At 39.2% G+C, this 20,000-nt stretch overlaps 1 protein-coding gene and 1 long non-coding RNA gene across 5 annotated transcripts in view; one reads left to right on the plus strand and one right to left on the minus strand.

Moving 5' to 3' along the window:
* Positions 1 to 2,474: 2,474 nt before the first annotated feature.
* The window catches only part of LOC137985445 (hypoxia-inducible factor 1-alpha-like), a 25,639-nt gene continuing 8,113 nt past the window's right edge, over positions 2,475 to 20,000 (plus strand). The window contains exons 1-6 of one of the 4 annotated variants that reach the window (XM_068833069.1): positions 2,475 to 2,533; positions 13,817 to 14,028; positions 16,237 to 16,433; positions 17,722 to 17,786; positions 18,613 to 18,702; positions 19,623 to 19,895. In XM_068833069.1, the coding sequence (XP_068689170.1) occupies positions 14,003 to 14,028; positions 16,237 to 16,433; positions 17,722 to 17,786; positions 18,613 to 18,702; positions 19,623 to 19,895 (651 nt within the window). In that variant the 5' untranslated portion in view covers positions 2,475 to 2,533; positions 13,817 to 14,002. Of the gene's footprint in view, positions 2,534 to 10,085; positions 10,225 to 12,994; positions 13,119 to 13,490; positions 13,649 to 13,816; positions 14,029 to 16,236; positions 16,434 to 17,721; positions 17,787 to 18,612; positions 18,703 to 19,622; positions 19,896 to 20,000 lie in introns of those variants that run through there. The other 3 variants (XM_068833067.1, XM_068833068.1, XM_068833066.1) reach the window with 3 other exon arrangements.
* LOC137985453 (uncharacterized) lies at positions 6,531 to 10,134 on the minus strand. Its single transcript, XR_011119306.1, has 2 exons — positions 9,995 to 10,134; positions 6,531 to 7,305 (listed from the first exon to the last, which is right to left on the minus strand). It is a non-coding gene; the product is annotated as an uncharacterized lncRNA (long non-coding RNA).

A 20,000-nucleotide genomic window follows, 5' to 3' on the forward strand; every position in this document is an offset into this window, starting at 1 on the left:
TACTTTTCTGCTCCAACGCTCGACTGCAAAACAGGCATGTGACGTGTGACGTACCATGATACATGGCGAAAGTACCAGGGAGTTAATAGAGAGCTTTAGATTCTAGGACGAGAACGACTACGAGTACGAGATTTTCTCATAGAACAACAGCGAGCGCGCGCAAACCAGCGTCATTTTGGCGGGAAAAATCGTGATACCGTTGTCATTTTAGTACGAGGTTTTGCAAAAATGTTGTCGTGTCAAAACAGTTCAACAACACGGTAGCAGTTTTGGCATTTTTTGATCAGCAAAAAGGCTCAGCTACCAGTAATAAGAACAACTGAGCAATCTGCACTGCTAACAAAGAGTAACATTAATCGTCCGGGTTATAAATCTTCTAAGTATTTTCGCTAAAATGGGCAGTCAAATCTCGTACTCGTTCTTGTCCTAATGTGAGGACAACGGCAACGTCCACGAAAACGTTATCCCAAAATATAACTTGGCGTAAGTATTTCGGAATTATTCCAGACTTGTTCTCGTTGAACAATTCAGGCGAACTATAATCGATACTTCAATCCCCCTCACACAAAAAAATGAAGTTCAAACGACGTAATAAGCTCCACACCGACAAACTATTGTTACTTCGATGGAAAATTGCTTTCAAAACTCAAAAATTCACCTCGTGGGACTTCCCGTCCTAGGTGACCGTGCGGTGTGCTTTCGTTGATGCTTTGCGGGCATTTTGTTGATCCTTTGCGCGCCGAACTCATAAAACATCGAGAGTTTTTTCGGTATCAAACCAACAATTCGTCTTTTGTTACTCTGTACATATATATACGCGGGGATCCTTTGGTTTCGGTCAGGGCCGAAACCCTGCGGGAGCAATAAACAACGTTTCTTTACTTTTACAGTGGTGATTTTGAAGACGCCTAATGTTGAAAAAATCAATCTCTTTATTTGATTAACCATGCAGGGTTAACGTGTAAGATCTCTTTCAGTACAAATACAAATGTAACATGCAGAATTGAAAAAACAAAATAGCTAGAAGGTTTTTGAGGTTGGTCTTTTTCGCCACTCAGTGGTTTACGCATTTCGATCTTTATTTGAATAAAGCTGAGGTTTGTCGAGTGTAAAACATGAATACAAGACCGTAGACGCTGGCCAGCAGATCATGAAGGGAAGCTTCTATCTCCACTAATTCCTTGAGTCAACCCTTTCCCTAGTAAATCTATTTTTAGGCGGCAGGTTTTTCCCCCGAAAAGTATCATATATCCCTTGACGCTGAGATAGCTTTGTTTTGATTGGCTTTTTACAACAATGAGCCCGCTGAATGTCCCAAAGGAGGCGTTCTATAAATAAATCTACTCGGAATTGGTTTGACTCACCGCGCACCGGTGGCTCATTTGGTTCATTTGGCGGCCGCGGCCCCCCCTTTCAGTTTGTCGGAGATTTTTTTTTTGTCAAACGATACAATAATTTTATCATTTTGTAAGCAGTCTGTTGGAGCTTTTGATTTTTTTAGCGAAAGCGTGATTTTTCGCTAATAGTATGACCAAAGTTGTGCGAATAAACTTTCAACTTACAGGCGCTAATACTATCCTTTCTAAATGAGGAAGAAGACTGGATGCGAAATACTTGTCTACAGTCAACCTATCTTACAGAGACTGTAACAACGTAAAATCTTAATGCCTATATATATAATTATATATATTTTGTGACTTTGAAGCGAAGAGTCAAAAACCATGCATCATTATAACCATAACTTATAATTTTATTCAATATGGAATCCTGATACATTACGTTCCAGATTGCACCAGAGTGCATGTAAGAGTACCCAAATTTTCTAAATTTTCTGGGGGGGCATGCCCCCAGACCCCCCTAGAAAGTAGCGCCTAAGGCGCTACTGAGGCGCGCTAACGCGCGCTGATTAGTATTCTTGTTTGGCCCCCACTTTCAAAAAATGCTGGATCCGCCCCTGTTTGGCCCAGTGCTCAAAGTCTGTTTTTCCGGAACCGCGAGATATCACGCGCGGCCTAGTAGCCACACACAGGGAGCGAGGACAGATTCAGCTTTCATACGCAAGATTTCGAATGTAATTTTCATGTAAACCCTCTTAAGTAATTTACTTCTTTTATCAGAATCGTGTTTTACATGAAACACTTTTAGAGGCCATCTGTATATTGTATTTCTCGTCGTTCGAACTTAATGGTATTCCAATCACGGGTTGTTTTTTACTTCCCCCGAGGCGACACTTATACAGGCTAAACGTAATCAAACGAGAAATGTTTTTATTAGCCTCTCGGGATACATGTAGAAAAGTTGAAAACCAGAGAACGGCACCAGAATAAGGCGGAAAGCGACTGGAAGGGTAAAGAGTTCGTTTCGTTGCTTGTCTTTTGAACCTTGTCCCCCTCTGAATTAACAGGTGAAGAAGTTTATCACCGACGGACACAGATCTCCAAACGGAATGCATTAATTAAATCTTTGAATTTCAGATCTTGCAAAGAAAATAAGAGAACTGGCTTGACAGCTGACAGCATTCGCTCTTTAAAAGGTTTGTACTTACTTATTACAGAATAGGCTGAGAACTATTTATTACTTGGTTAGCATTGCACGCCCTGATCGTAGGAAAAGTCTGGACTGCCGAATTGGTTCGTGGCACCGATTACTTTCTTGGTCACTTCATGGAATGGAATATTTCTAAAAAAGGTACTACAACTGCAGTCGACCAAAAGCTCCTTCGATTTTGGCAGTTAATTAAGGAAATGTATTTTTTTAATTTTTAAAGACAGTGCCTACTTGTTATTGCGCATATACGTTCTGCGCATCTCGAGATACTCGGATTTCCTATCGGCAGTGCTTATTAATACAGGGATATTTTTGCGCGGTTCAAAACTGTGCTGAGAAAGCAGAACTTAGCAAGTGCTCTTGGTATCCAAAAAGAAAATTGGGGGTAATCACGCATTTTTCAGAGATAATTAAGCTTGAATTTGGAAAAGAACGTCATACATTGCTTTGTATTTTAAAGCTTTTTACAAATATTGTTGATTAATTATCTTCGAAAAATGCGTGGTTTCCCTCAATTTTCTTTTTGGTTTTCAATAACACTTGTTCAGATCTGCTTTTTCCGCATAGTCAGTAAACCGCGCAAAAATACCTTTGAATTAGTAGGCACCGTCCTTACGAGGTAAAATTGATTATTTTTATACTAAAAAGTCCATATTGAAGTCCCCGTTAAATATTCTTAAAATTTCGAGTAAATTGATAACTTGACCCGACAAAGGGCGACATAAAATCTCTGCTGATTAAAACCACGATATATTTTGAAGCACAATATTTCTACTACGTGAGATTTTTGAGAATTTGTTGCATTGAGTTATCCGGATACACGAAGTGTTAAGGCTTGTGTTTTGGTGCTACTTGAAAGAAAAACATTTTGGCAATTGGATCAGTTTTGAGGGAAAACGAGCTAACAGTAATTATCTTTTTCCGGAGGCAAACGCGACTTCTAAAAAAAGCTGTCTTCCTTTATCCATAATTATAAACAACAAAATTATTTTAACATTAGATTCTGCTTAATGTGTTTTTCTTTTAATTTTCACTTCAAAATCTAAATCTAACTGAAAAAATACTTCAAAATCTAACTGAAGCCTTTTTAAGAGTCTACCGAATGACGACCTAATCTTGTATCCAGATTTGTCAGTTGTGGACGAAGGCGAAGACGAATTTGTTCACCTGAGATCTGGATACGAGTTAAAGCTTAAACTAATCGCGGGAAAAAGCGAGCGAACAAACCTTCATCTCTATGAACGTATATAAATTTACTCGCAGTAGTTAAGGAAAAAATTATTTTATTATGTGGACGGTAGTGTTTTACCGGTCAATAAAACAATACGACTACTACATCCGGGTTTTTCGTATGTAAAGCCGTGGCCAAACGAGAGCGAGAGAAATGACAAAAGTTGAAACTTAAGCTCTCGTTTGGCCAGGAACTCTCATACACTCTCGGCTACTCTCATCGACTCTCGAGAGCTCTCATCGAATGTGAACCTGCTCAAACCCAACTCAAACCCAACTAGTGGACTAATGCAAATGCTGCATTTTGATTGGCTACACTACTAGAGGACTATTAGTAATAGTCCTCGAGTAGCGAAAAGCGTGGCGCTTTCTTTCGTTTTATTCCCAAATAAATATTTCTTCAACTTGCATTTGCTAACTTTATTATTGCCTTTTCAGTCCGACTAGTTGGGTGATACTAAAACAATTAGACCCTTCGCCCTCAAGGGCCACGGGTCAATAGCCCATGTTCGCCTCATGGACCATTGACCCGTAGCCCGCAAGGGCGAAGGGTCTAATTATTAAAGATTTATTGTCCATATAATAAAAGAAAAAATAAACACGTTAGCTCAAAGATATGAATTTTATGTTCCCGTGGCTAGAACAATATCCCACGAATGCGCGCAGCGAACCAGTGAGATATTGTTCTTATCACTCAAACATAAAATTCATATCTTCTTGCTCTCCTCATTCATTATTTAGTAAGAGCCGTCAACGAGCAAAATATTTTCCCGCCGTTTCGACAAAATCTGAACCATTTGATAGGCTCCTGTCCGAATCCACTTGCCAGCAACTTCGAAGTTGATGTCCGCCTTTTCTTCGGTAATAAAAACCAGGCAAGAAAAATATCCCAATTATTACAGTAGAGGCAAGAGAAATAGGCCTAGAAGTAATATATTATAGATGTCAGTGTTTCTACAAACCAAGTATATAGGGGATCTCAAACGGTGGCGCTTTTCCTCTCAGTAGAGGCAACAAGGCATGCAGCAAACGAACATTGCCTTTGGCAACCGGGGCTTAGTTGCAGTAAACATACTTTGGCGCTTTAATTAAGTAAATATATTTTCAAACATCCCCTAATGACAAAAATAAAGTTTCCCGTCAGGTGTAACCACATAGTTCAAAATTTCGATCAAATTCGTTAAGGGGTAAGAAGAAGCTTTGGCAATTGACAAGGGTAACGAGAACGTCACTAATTTGCATATTTAGTAGGCAAAAACAATAGCTTTGCACGCTCTGCACGTGCGTTTTCCATTTTTGTCGAATTCGTTGCCGTCGTCAGCAAAACATCAACGTGAAATAGCTAAATTTGAGGTTTATGGAGGACGTCAGCACTTGAGGATAAATTTTCATTTTCTCCTCTAAATTTAAGCTTGACTCATATCGGTTTCATTCTTGAGGGACTACCACACCATTGCCATGTTAAAAAGCTTGGAATAGTTTCGAAGTGATTACAATAATGGCAATTTATGTTTTGAGATGACGTTCTCGTTGACGTTCCCGTCGTCCTATGGACGCCGTGTTGAAAACGAGTAGAAATGGGGCCGAGTCGGAGAATATTCTCAGACATTTTTTAGGGGCGCTTTCCTATTGTCAAAAGGGGGCGGCCACACCCGTCAGTTTGCAAAGAAAATGCAACAATTTGAAGGAGGGCTTGCATGATAATCTCTCGCATTCTTCTAGAAGAGTATATATAATCCTCGATGTGTGTTAATGAAGGCGTTGCAGAATGAGTTAGTCCTTCCAGGTCTGGTCGGTCAGTTTTGTCGAATGGAAAGTGTTTTAAGTGTCGGCGAACTCAAGTCGGTTATCTCGGAGTATTTTATTTTCTGTTTTGTCTTTTATCGGAAATAATTCTGTTTGGAGGTAATCAAAGGAAAATTGAAATCAAACCAGTTAAGAGTTTGGTCATTTAAAACACTTTGTTTCCTGTTGCGTCCATCATCCACTTCCTTAGTTTGAAATAAAGAAATACTGGAGTTTCCGCTGTACCTAGATTAGGATCAACACTCAGGACCATAGGCGCCTATGGCCCTGCAGAAACTCTCGTATTTCTTTGCAAAAGTTATGGTTCCGTACTGCTTTTTTGATGAGTCCGGACCCAAAGTTTTCTGTAGTGTAAACGTAGTGTGTAGTGTGGTCTGTCTTCTGTTGTGTATCATGGTTGGGAGGGTAAAAAAGGGGCCACAGTAATTGGTCCAAGCTGTTGTGGCGCTCTGCCAGCTTGACTGGCAAAGTTACCAAATAAATAAATAAATGTGCCTTGACGCAAGGAAGGCTGCTTTGCACAGGGCATTTCCGCGATGTCTTAGTTTCCCGTGAAGAAAGATAACCTTCCCGGGCATTTTCCGGAATGCAAGAGATTTGCACCTGGTGAATACCCTATTATGTCCATAGCCAAACAAAACAATCGTAGCAAACATATATCGAGTCATATTGGGGACTCTGTCCCATCGCAGGCTTTATGAGACAACACAAACGTACATTAAACATTGAGGTCGTAAAATAAGGTCACTTGTCAGCAGTGTTGAGCACGTATACCATAAAATGTCAGTATTGGAAAAACAATTTTTTAATTACAAGGATACGTGAGAGAAGAGGATTAAATCAAAGTGAAAGTGAAATATAATCACGTCACGTATACACAAGACAAACAAGACAAAGAACTGTCAGAATTAACAGAATAAACAAGCTATTAGGAAGAAAGCCTTCCGTGATTATTAAGCCTTCCTGTTTAATTGCTTTAGGTGACATTAACGCATAATTTATGGTACAAAACTTCAAGAAATGACATTTGGAAATTGATTTCATGCTCTCGTGGCAAGTAAACACTGCGCGCTGTCACGAGACCTCGAAACATCAGGCACGAGACCATCACGGCGAAAAAGCAAAGTCCGGCATGAAATAAAAACCCGAAAGTCCGGCCATTGCACTCACTCAAAGAAACAGTCGACGAGCAAACGACATAAATACACTTTCAAAATAGAGCAGCGGTAAATTCGTTAAATTATGATGTACTGTATTTCCTCCAAAAATTGGACGAATAAATTTGAGACACCCATTAGGTAAAAAATTAATGGTTATGGCAAAATATAACAGTTCTGGTTGGTCTTGCAAAAGTGGACGCGAATAACTAATATGAGGCCAAAAATGGGGTAAACACTTCATACTTCCGTTCTTGCCAACTGGTCTGCAAATTCTCTAGTACATCGGCACACGATGCTCTTTGTGTCAGTTTCGGAAACGAAATCTGGAAGAAAATAATTGCGTTCGAGGAGAACGCACTTGTTAGTTCCGCGGGATGTCCCTCGGGTATCGATCCTGATGCCAAACGATTTCAGCGTTTGGACGCCCTCTTGCGCATGCTCTGGCACCAACAACCTCGATCACATGTGACAGTGTTGCATCTTGTTGGACGGTGTTAACTACCGGGTTGTGTAAGTGCAAGCTGCTGAGTCAAGCTGTTTGGCTATCCAGCAAGAAAAGCTACTGGATATCCCACCAAAAAAATATATTGCATTATAATACATGTATTTAATAATTGTTTTTAATAAAATTATTAGCAACAAGACAACAGTCGAAATACTTCTAGTGTCCCCAAAATATACAAATACTCAGTCCAAATGCCTGGTCTATGACAAAACAGGGATCGAACGCACTTCACTAAACCTTGATTACTTCTAGTTTATTTTAAACTGGAACGTGACTTAAAGATTCTTGCACGTGAAGGCAAATGCCGCACGCAAGAGTTGGCTTTGTGCGTAACAGTCGAAACCGAAACGGCTTCTCATTTAACGAGGTCTTGGAAGTGAAACGTCTGAAAGTGTTTTCAAGTCTTTTAAGTATGGATAACCTGTTTAACAAAACCCATTATATTTGCCAAAATTTTCATGGCAGGAGTCAGTGTCCGGGCTTGGGCACACGAAACTCCGAGCACGAGACCATGTTTTGAAACTCAAAGAGCAAAGTCCAGTAAGGGAATGAAATTTAAACTCGATTGGAAATAACGATGCAATGCTGTGGACAAGTAGAAGAACATTAGCGATGTGGCTAATAGAAGACCCAAGTGTGCAAAGTGGAGGATAAGCAACAGGCGATCTTCTCTTTGGAACAACGAGTCCCTTTACAGATCAGATAGCGCCCCAGTTTAAACAGTTTTACAAATTCGTTCAATGGGAAAGATTCTTTACGACTGTTTTACTAAGTGTAAATTAATTTTAAAGTCTTTTTGCGTTTTTTAAAATTTATCTTAGGTAGTTAGGTAACCAAACGTACTCAGGTATACTAAGGACTGGGTCACCTAATCCGTAGTCAAAAAGTGAGGGGGTGATCAATCTTGAAAATGCTTCACACAGTTTGGACAAAACTTATGTCACGTGACTAAATAACAGACCGCTTCCGGTCGGTCCGCTTCCGGTCGGTCAGTTAGAAGCTTCTGCAGACAGGGAAAAACGTTGCCTTATCAACGTTTTGTTCTGCAGTTTTATTACCTACCCAAGAACCGTACCCAATGTAATTGGAACGGTTGCCACACCGAGCTGAAAGTCTGTTTAATTGGTATGTATAAAGTTACATTAGTGACATTTCTTTGGTCAAGTAACTTGGACAGGCATTCCAATTACATTGGGTATGGTACTTGGGTAAGTAGTAAGACTTTGCAATAAACTGTTGATAAAGTACCGTCCTTCCCTGTCTGCAGAAACCGGAAGTGGGTTGTTAATTGGTCACGTCATTGGGTGCCATGGCAACAACACTAATAACTAAACTTACTTTGGGCAGTTGTTTACCATGACGGAGCCAGAAGCCTTTTGCACGCATGGTTCTCCAGATAGACCACCCCTGGAAGTTTTACACTAATTAACAACTGATCCACTCCTCAATATACCTGAGATATTTCACGCTACCTTATACGAATCGTAGGAAGACCATATTACATATCACTTCGTGTATAACTTTTTTCCCTGCCACAATTCCAAAGTAGAGTGTGTAGGTTTTCCCTCAGAGGGCACGAGTGAGCAACACGTTTGTTACCTAACTGGTCAAACTAACTTGCATATTTTAACATGTAAATTTATACGACTTTTTACGTGCATGTAATAATCAACCAGATAACTTGCGCAATATAACAATTTCTCTTGAAACTGAAACCCCCCTTCTCCCATTTTTTGTCAACAATAACTTTGTTGTCAGGCCTGCAATACAACAAATTTGCCGTTCTATAGAAAGTCCTCTGCGAAACGAAAGACTACTGGTCGAAGAAATTTTGGAGTAACCGCAGAAAACTCTGCCACTCATCGTGTTCATGTAGTGCATCGTCTAAAGAACGAGGCATATGACAGTACACGCAATTCATATGCAAATCAGAGGCCGGCTATTTTGCACTTTAGCTGAAAATTTTAAACTTTCGCCTTGAACTTCAATTTTGTTGTAAACGACTTGGTAGGTATTTTCTTCTAACACCTCGAAAGACAAAACAGAGCAGATTTTTTTCATGAAACCGACCAATCAGGGAATCAGCGACAATCACGTGATAGTGGACAGCAAATTCTGCCAAGTCATCAAGCCGAAATTCACTCACGTCCGAGTATCTTCCTCCATTTATTAAGTTCCTTTAAGGACTTAGCTGAGACATACTTTATACTTCTTTGAAGAAACAATTTACTAAAAATAGAAAACCGTATTCATCTAACTCTCCAAGAGGGAAACATTGTGGCTGAAAGCTTTTTTTTCTTGTTGTGCATTGTAACAAGACGTGAATTTTTGACATTCTGAAAGCATCATCAATTTTTCTTAGTCACGTCTACGATAACTTCCAGAATTGTTTGTTCTAGTGGAGCGTGTCATATTAATCAATGTATTGATTTTGGAAACCTGTTTTACACAATGACACTACAAAAGACAATAGGCGTCTAAGCTAGTGAAATTAAGTCAGCCATCTCTTGAAAAAATGACTGGTTAATCGTTTCTCCAAGATCTTTGGGCATGAGGCTAATCCCGATGGCAAAATGTTCAAAAACAAATTCAACCTGCTGTGTAAATATTTTGTATCCAAGTATCTCTACTAATCATGGTCTAGAAAAGATCCGAGACAATTGTCTCAACGGTTTGCAGACTCCAATCTTGCATTGCTAATCCATTCCTTCAGGTTCAACTTGTTTAATTGGGCTCCTGATCTTACCTGTTGCATAGCGTCGCCATCACGTCATGTTGGTCCACAAACTTATCACATGCAGGAGGCTGGTAACGGCCTTAGTGTTGCAATAGTGTGGCTAAGGGCGATAAGAGAAGACGATACAAACTGAGTGTTGATAGCCATTTGTTTCCAGCTAGTGTGAGGTCCAAACACAGTAGGCATAGAGGTGGGACACCAGATGCTGCAAAGGGGCCATTCTTGACATTCTTATATAGGTTGGAAGTTAATAATTATAGTGATAATGATATACAAATTCTTTCGTGTAGGATTTAGTAGAATCTTGTCAGTTATGCAGTTTTTTAAGCCTCTGTGCTCTTGCTCAAGCTCTCAACTGGGAGAGCTGGTTCTGGCTTGCTTTTCAGGATCAATTACTCTTTTCTTCTTTATTCCTCGTTTTTCGCCCTCATGCAAACTGTCTTCGCAAGTGCAGCCCGGATATCAAAAGACTAAACAATTTGTCGTAATACATTTAATGCGTCCCCTTTATTTCCCGTATTTATACTAGACTCTTTGCACACGCCATAAGGCTTCGATTTCATCTTCAAATCAACAATTTGCTTGAAACTGTTTGTTTGATTTTTTCACCTCCGAAAAGTTAATTACATTATCTACACATCTTTTACATACATACATACATACATACATACATACATATATACATACAGGTTACATGCAGGTTACAAAATAGGCAAGACTAAAGTCCTGATGTGGACATTTCTGTAAAGCCTGCGGATAAAAGATGAAGTTCTGTTTAAAATTAGCCTCACGTGACTTATTTTTAGCGCACGTGCTTGGCGTGCAGTTGTGCACGACACGACAGAGACGATATTTGACCCACCCATAAGTTCAAGGTCACAGCTGTTGCAATAGTTGGAATCGCGAAATTAATTAATTGGAACTCAAGATGCATTAATTCAATGAGAGTGGAAAGCTTCAAATAACAAATGTAAAAGGTCCACTTCCCTAATAACAACAGCAGATGCAGATTGGGACTGAATACTGGGCATCTCGTGAAGCTTTGTTGAATCAAATGTTGATGATGTGTTGAAACCCCTCCCCCCCCCTCCACAAGCAATCAATCAATCATGGATGCCCACGATCAAGAAACACAACAACAGCAGAACGAACGACAGCGGACCGTCAAAGGAACAACACACCGAAACGGAAACCAACCAATCACAGCGGAGCATCCTGCTTAAAAAGATGACGCGTAACCAGTCGACCTCATCGCTTGATGAAGACTAGCAGTATGCAGTCGAAACGTCGCGATCTACATCACAAGTGACTACATCATGAGACAAACGAGAATACTTTATTATTGTTCTACTTCACCACGATGAATAACAGCAACCTTTTTTTTTACAACATTTGCTGTGTTGGTAAAGATTCGCCTCAAGTATGACGGGGAAAGATTATTATGCACCTTGTGCACGCACAGCAGGTGTCTTTTTTGAAATCAAGGCTTTAAGACTTGGGTCACTTAGTGTTTAGTTGAAATATTTTTGAAATCCAAAGAAAAAAAAATAGTTGGTTTTCCGGTCATAGTAGCTTTAAGCAATTGTAATGGAAGCCCGAGAAATACAGCCGTGAACGCGATGACCTTTATCTCGCAATTGACCCCACCCCTCCCTAAAACGGCTTGATAGCTTACGCGAGCAAACGGCTTCGATCATCCGTTCGATTTTTTGTGAACGATGTTGATTGCTGGGAGGGGGGGGGGGGGGTGAGGAAACGGTTTCAACACATCATCAACATTTGATTCAACAAAGCTTCACGAGAGGCCCAGTATTCAGTCACAATCTGCAGCTGCTGTTGTTATTAGGGAAGTGGACCTCTTACATTTGTTACTTGAAGTGCAAGTCAGGGATCGCTTTACGTCTAAAACTCTTTCCAAAATTGAAATGCTACTAGTACTAGTAGGTCAATGCTTTTCTCGTTTTATCTTTCCTCGTCGTCACCTTTCGGCAAAAATAAAAATGAGTTTAAACGCGCTTTTGTTTAGCACTTACTAAGTTCTGTACCAAGTAAATCCAGACTTTAAACTTTGATACTTAGTAATTATTTTCTACTCTCATTGAATTAATGCATACTGTGTTCGAATTAATTAACTTCGCTATTCCAGCTATTGCAACAGCTGTGACCTTCAACTCATGGGTGGGTCAAATATTGTCTCTGTCGTGCAAATGTTCTGTCTTGTCGTGCACAACTGCACGCCAGGCACGTGCGCTAAAAATAAGTCACGTGAGGCGAATCTCAAACACAACTTCATCTTTTATCCCCAGGCTTTAGGGAAAGATGTGTAGAATATGTTCTTAACTTTTCGGAGGTAAAAAAAATATCCTTAAAAGCGTTTCAAACAAACAGTCTGAAATCAAATTGTTGATTTGAAGCTGAAATCGAAGTCTTATGGGGTGTGCGAAGAGTTCCAGTCGTCACGTGCGAGAGATAGGTTTCTGCGATACAGTCCTAACCGAGACAAGTTTTCGCTAAAACAGGAAGTGCTAGCGACATGTTTCAACCCTTTTCAGCGCGAATCAGCTTGCCATATGTATCACAACCTGTTTAACATAACCTAAAATAGCTCATTTCGAGAAGCTTGTTTAAACCCTTCGCTGATCAACATTGGAAAGTAATAAAAATTTGTAAATAAATTTTGCGAGGTTAAACCTATGCAAACGACAAATATGTTCGAGAGTTCACCCGCAATACAGGCAGTTCTGCTCTAAATTTTAATTTCTGTCTCTTTAAAGCAATGAAATGCGTGAGCTGGATATCTATTGCATGTCGATATTTCTCGACAATTCGATCCCGGGTTCTTTTGTTGGATTTACAATAAAGACAACAGTTATGGGTGGAGTTCGAAAAAGGTGAATGCTTCAGTGATCTGAAGGTCCGGTTGAACCAGTCCGTAGCGCTTTTAACCGGTACAAAAAGGATTGGTGGTGCAGTGCACAGATTTGACGTGAGTAAACAAATTGCCGTGACGTACTGACTATATAACACGCTCTCTGATTGGCTTCTAGCTGTATGCCTGGTGACTTGTCAAACACAGAGGTAAACACTCATCGGTTGATCGCTCGAAGTGTACAAACCACAACATAGATCATTGGTAAATACGAAAATTGACTACATTTTCTAGAGGATCATTGCAATTGCGAGACGTTTTGTCTTTGTCCGGCCGAAAAATGCAGCAAGATAACATTTATTTTTTTAAGGCTAAAACCACGACTTGTGTTGCACATAATCTTGTTTGCTATCGGCAGGTCACCTCAAAGACGACTGCTAAAGAATTGTCTGCGGATACCCTTTGAGACTAAACAATTTAAAGTCAATTTTTTTCCACTTAAGAAATCAAAAAGTCTTCATTTCCGAGTGGAGAAAAGATTTTACTGAAAAATTATTTATTGGGCTATTTTCATGCAACATTCCTAAAATTGCATTATTCAATAATTTTGACCCGGAAACAATAGAAGTGATTGTGCTAATTTATTAAAATGTATGCTAGGCACGTCTCTTTGCATTAAAGTCACAGGCACAGAATTCATTTTACCATCCACGAGAAAGAATCACGCGAGAGCGGAATACACACGGTAGCAAGAGTTTCGAATCAACTTTCGTTTTGGAGTGAAAATTGACTTTGTGAGTGTTAATTCTCTTTCGCTTGACGAGTATTTTGTTCGTCAATTGCGGAAAAAGAAGAGAAACGCATATCGTGTTTTGCATCGGATTTGCGCAATTTTAGCTGAGGGGAATCAATATCGGTTAAGCTTCGCTTTAATCTCCTAACATGACTGTGTTTGGTTTCAGAAAGCGCTTTTATTGCAAGGAACAGAAACCAGGAGTTGTTCGAATTTGCTGTCTTTCAACCCTGTAGCTCCTTTTTACTCAGAAGGTTTTAAGTACAATCCTCGACAGCGGCTCGAGACTGTGCCAAAGAACCGGATACGTGACATCAGCATACAGCGGGAAGAACGACAGAGGGTTCACAACAAAATGGCTTCCAAGACATCGAAAAACAGGTATAGTTCGTTTGTTACCGTTAGTAATCTCTGCAATGTTATATCCTTTTGTGAATTCCAATACTCGAGGGATCAAGTCATTGAAAAAATCGTGCTTTTTGTCTCAATGAATGTTATTCCCAGGGACACCTTCGGAGGTCGTAATCCTTCTCTTCTGGCGCAAGCTGCTTTGTTGTTTTAGAACAGTCGAACGTAAAAATCATAGTTTGTTTTCAATTCCCTTGGAAGTCAGATACTGCGAACCACAGAACTCTGAATAAGCTTATATTTGAGGCGCTGTTGTTGCTCGATGGATTGTTTTGTCTTCATGCAAAGTACAGATTTTAATGGCGCTAAAAATTGTACATAATACAGGGGAGGTTTACTTATGCATGGAATTCACAACATCAAGTACTTATTATTTTTTTGCTGTAAACCTTATTTTGAAAACACGTTTGTAATAGAAGCGGAAAACGGAAAAAAATATATATACAAGTCGGAATTGACATAGGCTGACGTCGTTATTTTCTCGTAGGTACTAAAAAAAAGTATAATTATGATTGATTGAGAGATGTCAGTGTTAAAATGGGCAAACTTTTTAGCTTCGTGTTTAATCTTTTCACTTTCAGCATTTGTTCTTGTCAAACATATTTACATCTAAAAAAAAGAATCATTTGCGTGTATTTATACGTTAGGTTAACTATAATTTTCAAAGTAGTTGCTACGTTTTTATAGTAAAACTTTCCTTGTATGTTAATAAGTATATCCTTCACGCATTTCGTTATTGCATTTATAAAATTTGTCAAGTTCAGTTTTTCAATTTTCCTCTTTTGACATGAACTTACAACGTCGATTAATTTAATGTTATTAAAAATTCTACTCGTTGTTATAAACTTTTTAACGTGTGCCAACCGAACGTTCGTGAATAGCTGAAGATTTGATGAAAAAAAGTTGACAAATTTGTGAAATAATTTGCCGTTCTGGATTGATGTAATTTCTCTTTTTTGATGTATTTAACCCATTGACACCTAGAGTGAGAGCTTAATGGATTTTACTCTGTCCAACACCAGATGATTGTAGTCATCATTGGGTGACGGAACAGGAATCAATGGGTTGATAACTGACATCCACTCCAAACTATATCCCTTTTAAGGACAGCGCCTACTATTGTTATTGCGCATACGTTCTGCGCATTTCGAGATACTCGGAGTTCCTATGGGTGGTGCCTATTAATACAGGGATATTTTTGCGCGGTTTAAAACTATTCGGAGAAAGTAGATCTTAGTACTCTTGGTGTCCAAATAGAAAATTGGGGGTAGTCATGCATTTTTGAGAGATAATTAAGCTTCAATTTGAGAAAGAACGCCATACATAGCTTTGTATTTGAAAGCTTTTTACAAATAGTATTCATTGATTATCTTTTAAAAATGCATGGTTAGCCCCAATTTTCTTTTGGGTTTTCAATAACACTTGTTAAGATGTACATTTTCTGCATAATCATAAACCTGGGTAAAAATACCTTTGAATTAGTAGGTACCATCCTTAAAGAACTAACATAGCTAGGAGGTTTTTGGAAGTAATAGATTTTGTGGAGCTGCAATGTTAATGCCTTTTGTTTGAGGAGTTTAATTTGTAGATCAGCCTCCCTGCAAGCAGTTGGTTTCTCCTTCGGTTTCGGAGAGAGAAACCACTGTGGCCAACCGTTAGTTTCTTTGAGTGAACCGCTGTCCAGCGCCAAGGATGAATAAATCAAAATTGAACTGGTAAAACGAGTTAGTAAACTTGTTTTGACGCTTGCATGTGCATTCTGCTACATAACTGCTGTGTTTGGGCGAGCTTGCTGTTTTTGTGATATTTATCCTGCAAAATAAGACGAAGAGAGGTGTGACATACTTCGCACATGCTCAATGGAAAATCAAATGGTAGCTCACAGTGGTTTCTCTCAGAAACCAACTACTCGCAGGGTAAGATCAGCTGAACTGTCATAATAACATTGATAACGTCTGGCTAACCAAGTGCGAGGGCCGTGCTGGAGAATATTGGCCGAGGTCGCGGCAGTATGCTCGGTCCATACAAAAACAACCTCAGGTCAATATTCCTTGGTATGGTCCCAAGCAAATGAGGTAAGCAAGGTATTTATTATAATTATGGCTAGCATTTTTTTGTCCTTTATTTCTATTGATTTAATAACATGTATGTAAGGATTTCTCATTTCAATCCGCTTGTTAGTGAATTTCAAAAGAAGAGAAGATCAAGAGATGCTGCACGATCGAGGCGAGGACAGCAAAATGATGAGTTTGTCGAGCTTGCCAATCAGCTTCCTTTACCAGTTGGCTTGTCCTCGCAACTGGACCGTCTCTGTATTATGCGACTTGTCAACAGCTATATTAAAATGAAAAACCTACTGCGGTCTTATGTGTCTCAAGGTAACAAGTACTTTTTTTGCTGCCCCTTTCTATTATTTTTTTAGAAAACTAATCTTAACCCATTCATTCCTGAAGTGGTCCCCATTGAGGAGTAAAATGGTCTTGTCTTAGATGAGTAACATCTGTGAGTCTCACTCTTTGGACTAAAATGGTGGACCTGCAGTAGATGTTCTTACCAGGTGATCTGGTGACGTAATTTGGAGGACTGGGAAGAAAAATTTTAACGCTGTATCCCACAACCGCGCATGGCCTTAGGTTTTGTTTCCAAATTTCCTGCAGTATTTCCATTGGCAAAACTCAACAGATCATTCCGTGTCTCCCACATTTCCTGTTACTGAATGATCATTCAAGTGGAAACCGCCGAGATATAACCTCGCCTGCCATGTTGAATTCGGAAATGACATTCAAGGCCGCGCGCGGTTGTGGGATACGGCGGTAAAATGTTTCTCCTCAGTCCTCCAAATTATGTCACCAGATCACCTGGTAAACATAGGTTTTACCAAACTTGCACTGAATACATGACAATGCAAACTGTGCAGGTGCAATCCATTGGGGAAAAAAATCCAAAAATTCCAAATTGAAAAAGCCTGGTATACATAAGTACAGTGGGCAACCAACACCTCGATTATCAATATTTTGTGGCTTGAAGCCATGTGTTTTTTGACAAAACACCTTCATTATTCAAGAGATATAAGCTTATTTTGAATTTATGGTTTCTTGAAGAGTTTCTTGCTGATGGTGTCCTGGCTTTGAGTTCAGGACAGAGGGTTACTGTTTTGTTACAAAGAAGAAAGGGAAAGTTGTAAAATTCTAGATATACATGTAGAGAAGAAAAGGCATAGTATTCCTACCTTACTTAAACCACGATACTGTGCTACTGCAAATTACATACACCAGACATCCCATTTAAGGAACCACAACTTTAAATAGTAAAAAATAAAAGCATGGCTTGCGTGTAGATTGGAAAATTTGGTTTTATCAAACATGTTGCTAAAGGTCGAATTACCACGGTAAACGATTTGGAAAGCTGACGTTTTGAGCATTAGCCCTTCGTTAGAGCCCAAAGGGCAAATGCTTGAAACGTCAGCTTTCCACATCATTCACGGTGGTAATTTGACCTTTATCAACATGTTTGATAAAACCAAATTTTCCTGTTTCACTCTCCCACTGACTCAGCACCACAGTTTCTTTGTTGGGTGTAGGTTGTTTATTAATTAATATTAACTTTACAAAATGTCATTCCTATTTATTCCTCAGAGTTCAATTTCTATTGAATTTTTGCTTTTAGACATAAAGAAGATTGCTGCTCTGAACTTGGCAAATAGTTCGGCGTATGAAAAATCCTCTCTGGAGGTCTGTGTAATTTTGTTCCCTTTCTAAAATGTAATGATAGCAGTCAGGCCTAAAGATGATATATTATTGTATTCAATAGTGGGTGGCTGTTATATTGGTTTGCCATTTTATTGTGAGAATCGGCAGAAAATTTAGGATATTTTTTAATGTAAAAACATGTTTCAATGTTACAATCATTGACAGTACGCGGAGCATTTGAACAAACCATGAAGAGCTGTTGCAACAACCAAGCAAAACATGCATAACTATAATCACATGGCAACAAAAATTATTGATAACATATTTATCAGTTATAAAGTTTAAAAAGAAAATTAAAATCATTGGAATTTTACAACAAGGTGAAACATGCTTAATTGTGCAAATTCTAATTTGCCCTTTGCACAAAACAGTAATTAATATGAAAAACTTTTGGCTATTAACGAATGAGTTTCAAAACGTCATTAATAATTCATAAGTGAAAAAGCGCATTAAAACACCTCATTAGAATTCTTTATGTGAAGAATAGTGATGTGGCTCAGTTAGTTCTCGCATTTTGTGCACACCATTGTCTTGACTCCAGAGGGACATAGTGTTTGTGATGGCTTTTTGAAGTGGTCCAATAATTCGCAGGTCATGTTTTATCAGGTCTAACACCATGCAGCGTCGCCTTGTGGTTTAAACCTGATAATAGGCACCACAGGATGTCCCCAGTAAAATCGTATGGCGTCAGACAGGGTAAAATCTGTAAAGTCTCACTTCCCAGGAGGCAATGGGTTAAACAGTACTTACAATATTAGCGAACATCTCCTAGTCATAAACTCAATTTTTTGCTCTGTTTCTACTGCAGGCACTTGATGGCTTTGTCTTTGTTGTTACTCCAGACGGCCAGTGTACTTATGTATCTGATAACATCAACCACTACATGGGCCTGACACAGGTAAAAACATTCAGTTGAATTTGAATCACAAAATTTGGTTCACATTTGTTTAGAAGTGAACTTGACTGCTGTGTTCAAATGTTGTGACTGAAGAAGGTCTGTTGTCCCTCAAAACGACAGGTTTGTTCAACACATTGCGACAGTATTCAAATATGGTCATCTCACGCTCAATATTCATTGTGCGTACTCGAAGTATATCATGCGTAATATACGTAATTTTTGTGTCGTTGAGAAAAATGGTAGTTTTTCAAGCTCTTTTTTCCAATAAACATAAAGTGTGCTTTGTCATTAATGTGTTAATAAAACAATTATTATCCTGCTCAATCTTGTGGAATATTGCCTGATTTCACCCAACTCGGCCTACGGCCTCGTCAGCTTTTCCCAGGCGATATTCCGCGCGATTTTGCATGATAATTGATAATTACAGGATAAGTCACCATAGATCCAGCAGATGATTGCCACGTATACAACAGACTGCCCTATCCCCTTCAAAAAAGTGGGTCCTGGTTTTTATTATTATATTATTTTATTTATTTATTAATTATTATTTTTATGGTTATTATTCTCCATTCTGTGACTAGTTTACCCTGTCAATCAAATTGATACTAAATTTTATAGTGCTTCACTTAAGCCAGATGCAGGATCATTTTCCAAATTTCCCACAGATTTCCTCCTGCCATTTTTTGGCAGAGGTAGGGTCAGGTGGGTGGTGAACTGAAGGGCAGAGTTGACACTATCAAATCCCTTTGATAGGCATGCCACTGCCATTATTGCAATGGGGCTTTGATCCTAAGAATCTCCCTTGGGCATTCTGCTTCCATAATCTTGTGGGAATTGTAATGCTAATCTTGGTGTCACCACAGTTGTGGTGGACTGGTGTGGACATGTTTCGATGTTCTGCTGTCTTTCGATTCCAACAGATTGAAGTCACTGGTAACAGCTTGTACAAATACATCCATCCTTGTGACCACGAAGAACTAGCCAATCAGCTTGGAGGGCAGATTCCTCTGGAAGACATGGAAATCTTTGATGGCTTGTTCTGTTCAGATTCTGTCTTCATGATGAGTAATCACTTAAAGGGGGGATCCAAGAAAGCCATTCAAGAAAATCCACACAAGTCCTTCTTTCTGCGAATGAAAAGCACCTTGACAAGCCGTGGGAAAAGCGTTAACCTGCGTGCGTCAACCTACAGGGTGAGAAGAAATCTCAATGAATTTCCTTTTGAAGCAATACACACTTTAATAAGCAACCGTTGCCATCATCATCAATATGATTTTACTGTGGACAAGTATGCTTTA

The sequence above is a fragment of the Montipora foliosa genome, chromosome 14 (assembly GCF_036669935.1).
Source record: "Montipora foliosa isolate CH-2021 chromosome 14, ASM3666993v2, whole genome shotgun sequence".
NCBI lineage: Eukaryota > Metazoa > Cnidaria > Anthozoa > Scleractinia > Acroporidae > Montipora > Montipora foliosa.